The 7,782-nt window shown below is 32.8% G+C and overlaps 2 protein-coding genes across 3 annotated transcripts; both read right to left on the reverse strand.

Annotated features, from left to right (window-relative positions):
- Window positions 1–1,378: 1,378 nt before the first annotated feature.
- LOC126758800 (uncharacterized) lies at window positions 1,379–2,529 on the reverse strand. Its single transcript, XM_050473183.1, has 4 exons — window positions 2,352–2,529; window positions 2,222–2,256; window positions 2,051–2,146; window positions 1,379–1,990 (listed from the first exon to the last, which is right to left on the reverse strand). Exons 1-4 carry the CDS (start codon window positions 2,439–2,441, stop codon window positions 1,555–1,557), a joined length of 657 nt encoding a protein of 218 aa, XP_050329140.1. The 5' UTR covers window positions 2,442–2,529; the 3' UTR covers window positions 1,379–1,554.
- Window positions 2,530–5,423: 2,894 nt separating this feature from the next.
- On the reverse strand, window positions 5,424–6,573 carry LOC126758797 (uncharacterized). Of its 2 annotated transcripts, none has more exons than XM_050473180.1 (4): window positions 6,483–6,573; window positions 6,249–6,298; window positions 6,074–6,163; window positions 5,424–5,987 (listed from the first exon to the last, which is right to left on the reverse strand). In XM_050473180.1, the coding sequence occupies exons 1-4, from the start codon at window positions 6,513–6,515 to the stop codon at window positions 5,465–5,467; spliced, it is 696 nt and encodes a 231-aa protein (XP_050329137.1). In that variant the 5' UTR covers window positions 6,516–6,573; the 3' UTR covers window positions 5,424–5,464. The 2 variants fall into 2 exon arrangements, with proteins under 2 accessions (XP_050329137.1, XP_050329136.1); XM_050473179.1 differs by having other exon boundaries at window positions 6,387–6,573.
- Window positions 6,574–7,782: the final 1,209 nt, after the last annotated feature.

Genomic DNA, 7,782 nt, shown 5'->3' on the forward strand with positions numbered 1-7,782 from the left:
TGGTAAATATGTTTCACTGCTGATTAGTATGAGCGTTATTAAATTCATAAATAGTATCAAATATAAGCCAGATCTAAGTTCGGGTCCAATTGCATATTTTAAACTTTCAGAATTCGCAAAGCTTAAATGCGGAATATATTTTCAAGTTTTACTAAAGCTTGATATTAAAAAATGTTGCATGTGAATTAAATAATAATTATTATATACATATTCGCTTGATTTTATTACAAGACCATATATACTGCCTGATGTATACGATATAAGGTCAACCAAAATGTCGAAAATCTCTATAATGAGATTGAGAGAAGGTCTGAATTGACTTTATGTCTTTGTCATTTAGGTGTCAGTAGGGTAATCTGGCCTTTTTTTTGACATCTTTTTTATAGAGATTGTTATTCTACAATAGAACTTTTTTCACATATGAGGTATTTTTTCGGATTTATTTGATGACATCTGTGGGAGAAATGAATGATTTCTCATGTTTGGATCATCTGAAACACAATAATCCAATTTACCAGAATCATGAAAAAATGTTGATAAATAAAATAGTAATTAACGTTTTTTCTTACTTCTTCCTCATATTTTTTTACATAAATTTTTTTAATAAATTATAAATAAATTTAAAAAAAAAAACTAAGTAAATCGGTTGAGTAATTCGACCGGAATCATGTCCGCCAGTTTAAAACGTGTGTTTTGAGAAAAACGCATTTAAAGTTTGAGGTGTGCACTCCGAGCGCTCCGAATTCCGAGCGGTATTATTATTTTCGTGCCTTTTTCGAAACCTTCCAATGGTAAAATGGTAACACCAAACAGTAAACAGTAACACCAAATTCAATTCGTCTTGAAAATTAGTAAACAAGACCATTATATTCTGTGCAATAAGTGGCAAGAGTTTGGAAAAACTATATAAACGTAGTATTTGGCAAAGAAAAAAGTGCTCTTCTATCATTATGACGCACGGGCTCACCGCTCAATCGTGACCATACCCAAACTGATCGAATTATAATACGTACTGAGCTCCTACATAGGTAAAACTGTTTATAAGTATGTATTTAGACGCCCATCTCACGAGTTTATTAGCAATTAGTTTAATATTTTTCACCACCTCTCGCTGCACATACCTTCAAATCTTTGCTACTGCACAAATTTAATAATGATAACTCGTAATTAGCTGATAACCTTTATATTTTAGTGCCTTTAGTATATAAATTTCTTATTCCTTGAATATGAAACACCTATACATACATATATACAGATACATAAGTATATTGCTATGTTTAATAGAATTCCTATCCTATCTTGTTTATTATGAGGTTTGCAATGAATTCAAAGAAAGTTCAAAATGGAAGTTCAAACAAATTATTCGTAAAAACCTTGATTTATCAATATCAACAGTCTACACAACAACTTCTTCATTTATTTTAATAAAATACATAAAATTGTGGTTATCGTACAAATAGTGCATTTTTAGATGTTTCAAAATTTGTTTGTCTTTTAATGTTTTAACACTTTTTTCATAAAATATTATAATTTGATAGATTTGGACGCCATCATTCACCCTTTTTTTTGCAAAAAGATTTTCCAACTTGTAAACTTGATGTTTTTTATAAATTCTTTCAAAGAAACTTCTGTCATACTACTGCGTGATCGCGTAATATTTAACGTTTTACCATCAAATTGAAATTCGGAAATATAACGAAAATGTTCCATATCATCAGCATCAAAGTAAACAAACAGCACATCAAATGACTTATTGCGAACGAGCTGCATAAAATTATTTGTTCCAATAAAGAAGTCAGTATTACTATCGATGCATTTTTTATCGCAAGGAATTCCGTTTAAGAGCTTTTGATATAGATCATGTGACATACGCTTGTGACCACGCCCTATTAACAATAAATGTTTAGCGTATCTGTTGTCCTCACAAAACAGTTTTCCGAAGGATTCATTCTGACATTCATATGGCTTTGTTGGCGGGATTTCTGGTGCACTGCAAACGAAAATACATACATTTTCAAAATTTTTAAAATAAATATCATCGTTGAAATACCTGTTCTGCACATCGTATAAGATATTGAATATACCATCGCTAATCGTCTCTAATTTCACCGAATAATTATCCATAAATGACTCCGCTCCTTGCATTCTGCATAGATGTGTAAGTATTGGTGGACATTTGTAGGTATGTAGTAAGTGCGAGGTTTAATGCATTTGTACTTACTTAAACGAAGCGCCTCCAACTGCATCACAAATTTGCTTATTTGAAACGAAAAATGATAAGCATGTACATATACATACATATACATAAATACTGGCAAAAAAGAAAATGGATTATTCAGGCTCATCTATACCTTTTGATTATCAATGTGATTGATTTCCTTGGAAGATAGTAGATAAGTCATCACCGTAAATGCTCGTTGCAATGATGTGGCTTGTGGCATTTTAATGAATTAATTTACGTTTACTCGAATCACAACTGAAGTGATACTGTGCACTTCGACTTTATAAATCAACTAAAATATAACACAATCTTAAACATAATAGAACCGACGTATATGAACACTAGAGCAGGTTGATTTGCAGGGAGCCAAAAAAAAAGGAAAAAATGCGTATGCGGGAAATTTTCGTTGGATCATTCTGAACAACTCCAATTATAAGATACTACGATTCTAAAACCGGTTTCGAAACAGCGATTTTTAAGGAAAAGATATTTAGCGATCATTATAATGTTTTCGTTGTTATACTCTTGTAACTTGCAGGAATGAAAGCCGCCGCAATTACAATTAAGTGATGGCAAAACTTTATATTAAAATAAGTAAGGAAAGGCAAATTTCAGGTATAACTAAACATTTCATACTCTTACAACTTGGAAGTGTTAAAAGCGAGGTAATACTTTCAGGTATGAAAGGCATGTTTGTCATATGAGATCTGGGCCAAGTTTTAATTCGATTTTATTCAATCTAAGCACAAATATGAATATGCACCGTTATGCGAAAGATATAAATGCGGTATAAAGTCATCCGGAAGTTCGATAACCTTTATATTAGGTATATGGGGGCTAAAGGAAGTATTGATCCGATTCAACCCATTTTTAACACAAAGGCTTACTATCATCAGGAAAGGATTCACTTTAAATTTCAATTATATATCTCAAACATTGACCGATATATTCGGTAAGAAAAAGTTTGGTTCGATTTGGACAATTTTGTGTCATGTGGAGACATGCTTGAAAGGCATAATATTTATCTCATTATATTAATTGCTTCTTGATTTTTACACTAGAAAGTCAAATAATCAAATAAAATTGTGTTAGATGGGAAGTAGGCGTGGTTGTAGCATGATTTCGCCTATTTATGACCTAGTCCATACTATTTTGGTAAGAAATGCATGTACTTGCACAGGCGGACAGACGGACAGATAGACAGTGACCAGGATTTCAACCTCGTCTCATCATCCTGATCATTTATATATCGATACAGGGCTATCTATCTATCTATTATTTTGTGATGATACAAACAACCGTTATGTTGTCGTTGCAAAATCATAAAAATCGACCCGCCTTGATGTACGTCATACCAAGAGATTACTGATTACTCAGAGAAAGATTGACTCCAACGTGTTAGATGCAAAAGGTCATGCCATACAGAGAACAGATGAATGAAACTGTATATTTATAAACTGGGGCTAGGGGAAGCTTTCTGTAATTATTCTCGGCATTTGCATAAAAGGAACATATGTATGTATATTAGGGTGATTCAAAAAAATTTTTTTTTTTTTCAATTGGTACTCGCAAAAATAGGTTCCCAGACACCTCTAAGAAAGCCTCTCCAAATATGAGTTTTTAATTGTAACGGGAAGGTCCTCCGCCTAACGGTTTTCTATTTTTTCTTATTATCAGATAGAAAAACTTATATCTCGCTTCCAACTACTTGAAAAAATATCTTGTTAATTAGGTTTTGTAGGAAATTGAATGCTCTAAAATATGGTTTTTTAATAATAATAAAAAATATGACTTTTTCGTAAACCCAGCCGTTTAAAAGGTATTATCGGTTAAAGTTTGATTATTTTTGGGAAAATTTTTTATTTCTTATGAATTTTATAAGTCAATGAAAAAAAATTATTATGAATAGATTTTTGGAGAGGCTTTCTTAGAGGTGTCTAGAAACCTATTTTTCAGAGTACCAAACGAAAAAAAAAATATTTTTTTTTTGATCCACCCTAATATGCATTGATGTTTGACGATGAATATCTCGTAAACGCTTAACTTAATCGAAATATCATAGTAGACCATTTTTATAGAGCAGTAAATTTCCTACAAAACTATGTGTTTCATCATTCATAATAATTTTTTTTCATTAAGTTATAAAATTAATAAGAAATAAAGAATTTTTCCAAAAATAGTCAAATTTCAACCGTTAATATCTTTTAAACGGTTGGGTTTACGAAAAAATCATAAGAGACCATATTTTAGAGCATTCAATTTCCTACAAAACCTAATTAACAAGATATTTTTTCAAGTAATTGGAAGCGAGATATAAATTTTTCTATCTGATAATAAGAAAAAATAGAAAACCGTTAGGCGGAGGACCTTCCCGTTACAATTAAAAACTCATATTTGGAGAGGCTTTCTTAGAGGTGTCTAGGAACCTATTTTTGCGAGTACCAATTGAAAAACAAAAATTTTTTTTTAATCACCCTAATGTATGTATATGTTTTCACGCTACTCCACAAAAATACGAGGAAATCTGTATTAAATGGACGCTCTATTAAGCGGGCATCTCCATTAACTGTGCACATTGGCCGGTCGCACGATTTGTTGATGTTTATTAAGTACAATCTACTAAGCGGACTACTCAGAACCCCAAAAAAATATAATACAGTTGAATTTCCATAACTCGAACTTCTATAACTCGAACTTCTATGACTTGAATTCTGGAATTGGAACTAGAAGCCAAATTCCATATAAATTTCCTATCATAACTCGAAGTCTCTCTTGCTCGAAATCTTTTTTTATCGATTATGGTGATGCGAGTTAGGGAAGTTCAACTGTAGTTTTAATTTTCGGCAAAATACCAAATATAAAGAACCGTTTCCTCAATGTCTGGTTAACAGCCATTTGTCAGTTAAGCTCTGGTAAACTTAGCCAAGATTCCTTCTTTCGGTAAGGATGCTGCTAACCAGACATTGAAAAACCAGCCTTAAAATCGTTATTATTGCCGTTGACATTTATTTGTATGAGGATAGTCAAAATTAAACCTCAAATACGATCCCTTGGATTCTTATACCGGCAAAAACGTTTTCGCCTTTACTCGTAAAGAAAATTTTCAGTGTATTGAATAGTTTATTGTTTGAATAATACTACGAATTGTATAGCACAGCATCGCCTGGTAGGATCCACTAGTATAAATATAATACACAAAGGCTTGTTTTGGAACTATGTCGTTTTATACAATTCAAAATCCTATTATTTTACTTTAAAGAGTGGAACGTCATGTAATGATGTTTTTCGTAAATAAATCGTAACTTCATTACTTGGATTCAAATCCAATCTCAATTTCTTATTGACCGCTTCAGCGTGAGCCAATAAGCCCATAAGATTATCAGCGCGATTGGTTCTATGCTCTCCCAGTTGTCTCACCTTGTTATTGGCATCAAGTGCCACAGTTTGGTAATGATCATACCACGGCTTATTCCTTCCATTGCTCTCCACTATAAGCAATTCATACATTTGGCTATCAGTAATTGCACGCAATTTGTTAAAACCAATGAAATATTCGCCATTAAATTCGCCCATACCATTTTCTAATGAATCAGCTGCTGGATTATTACGGAAAAGGGCGTTAGTGACTTTGCGATGAGCGATCAAGAACCAATTGTCACCATATTGATTGTTTATGCACAACACAGAGAAAGGAATCGGCGATTGCGGCAAGTTTACATTGAATTCGCCGACTTGTCCTTTAGAACAATCGACCGGATTGGGGGTGCTAAGTAGTATAAAAGACACAAATTTAAATAGATATTATATGTATATATATATATATATAGATATGTATTTATTTAATATGAATACCTTAATCTTGTTTTGATAGCTTGTAGATCGCTAACAATGCTTTCCAGTCTTTTGTTCGCTTTCATTTGGTAGTCTAGCGCCGCATTAACGCTACATAGAGAAATAGCATTTACAAAAACATTAATTACTTTCATGCATACACATAATATATGCTATAATTTTATTCAATACATACTCGTAACCCAAGTTCTTCATTTCTTGAACGTTGCAGTTTTGCCAGGCAATCTATTACCAGAAATAAAATAGTAAAAAAAAATATTCCAAATTTCAACTTTCATATGGTTTGGTTCATATAAAATATGTATATACACACATCATCTCCGCCAATACGCATTAATGACGATACGTTAACATCTCTCGAATTCAACTGTATATGATTTTCTGGAGTAGTGAACAAAAAACTCAATACCATTAGGACTTTATCGATTGCAATAGGCTCCATATTAAAATTATTATTTGTTTATAAGCGGCAGTAGAAATAAAAGGTGTTTTAAACACATCGACAGTACAAATCTGACTGAGGCGAATGAACTGATTATACTTGCTGATAGAGTCGCTCAACAAGAGAGACACCAACACATACCCAATAGGAATGTACTATAATTACTTATTAAACAAAATTAACAAATTAGGCTTTTTAGTAAAAAAAGGTGCTGCATATGTTTATTAAGGGTGTTAATACGTAACCTTTCTGTATAGTTTAAGCCTTTACTCCTTAATTTACGAGAAATAAATATCTATATCAAGTAGCAAATAAGGCGTAGCTGCACAATATACACTCACGCTATTTGTTTAAACCAATGGCGTAGAAATATTTACTTATAAGGGGGTATTTCTCATTACCAACTTCTAGCTCGATAAACTTAACCTAATGACAGTCCAACGGCTTTAACCATTAATAAAACCTTTTCTGGAGGTTTCCGAAAAAGAAAGTAGGGCAGATTATTGCCAAGCGATTGACGAAACAAACTGAGCTAGAAACAAAAGAGTCTAGAGAATACGTTAAATGGGACAACAGTTCTTAGCCTAGTAGTTAGCCATGCCGTATGCTGATGCGTTGTCACGGTGGAAGAGCACTTTTCTCTGATAGATGCAAGTGACTGATCTAAACTGACACGCAACCACGTTGAAACTCTTTTAACCAATTTTTGCTTGTCACCATCGGAGGAGAAAAGTCATCATATAAAACATCTAACATAAAAATACGTTGATTTCACTGCGTAATTTTTCTTTCGAAACACCCTCGAATCAAAACACAGAATCGAGAAGTATTGTGTTGATTTTATACATTTTTGGCAAGAGACAACATTATTATCTGGAAAGGATGTCCATTTAATTTCAGTAACATATCATACAAATTGATCGATGTTTACCATATTATTAAGTCAGACATAAGCGGGAAGGTCCTTATTCGGTATCAGCAGACAAAACTCCCATTGACAATTGTGGGTGAAACTTAGCTGATTATCAGAACCATTTGAAATGCATCATTACTAGAGACGAGACCAGCAATCCAGCAAATATCATGCAAAAAGTCACCGAAAATACCACGGCAAAGTGGTGCACTTTGAATTCTCTCCAAAAAGTCGAAAATGTGCGAACAACTTTTGGTTCCTTTATCACGTTAACGCATCATATCATACAGCATTGGTTCTTGGCCACTTTTTAGCCAAAAACTCGATTCCGAAACCACCATATTTGCCTGATTT

This window comes from Bactrocera neohumeralis, chromosome 5 (assembly GCF_024586455.1).
Source record: "Bactrocera neohumeralis isolate Rockhampton chromosome 5, APGP_CSIRO_Bneo_wtdbg2-racon-allhic-juicebox.fasta_v2, whole genome shotgun sequence".
NCBI lineage: Eukaryota > Metazoa > Arthropoda > Insecta > Diptera > Tephritidae > Bactrocera > Bactrocera neohumeralis.

Coding starts and splice junctions, on each gene's coding strand:
- LOC126758800 (XM_050473183.1), bottom strand. CDS start 2,441: ATGCCACAAGCCACATCATTGCAACGAGCATTTACGGTGATGACTTAT. Junction 2,257..2,351: donor ATCACATTGATAATCAAAAG/GTATAGATGAGC, acceptor GTTTCAAATAAG/CAAATTTGTGATGCAGTTGG. Junction 1,991..2,050: donor TTATACGATGTGCAGAACAG/GTATTTCAACGA, acceptor TTTCGTTTGCAG/TGCACCAGAAATCCCGCCAA.
- LOC126758797 (XM_050473179.1), bottom strand. CDS start 6,515: ATGGAGCCTATTGCAATCGATAAAGTCCTAATGGTATTGAGTTTTTTG. Junction 6,164..6,248: donor ATGAAGAACTTGGGTTACGA/GTATGTATTGAA, acceptor TTCTCTATGTAG/CGTTAATGCGGCGCTAGACT. Junction 5,988..6,073: donor GCTATCAAAACAAGATTAAG/GTATTCATATTA, acceptor TATACTACTTAG/CACCCCCAATCCGGTCGATT.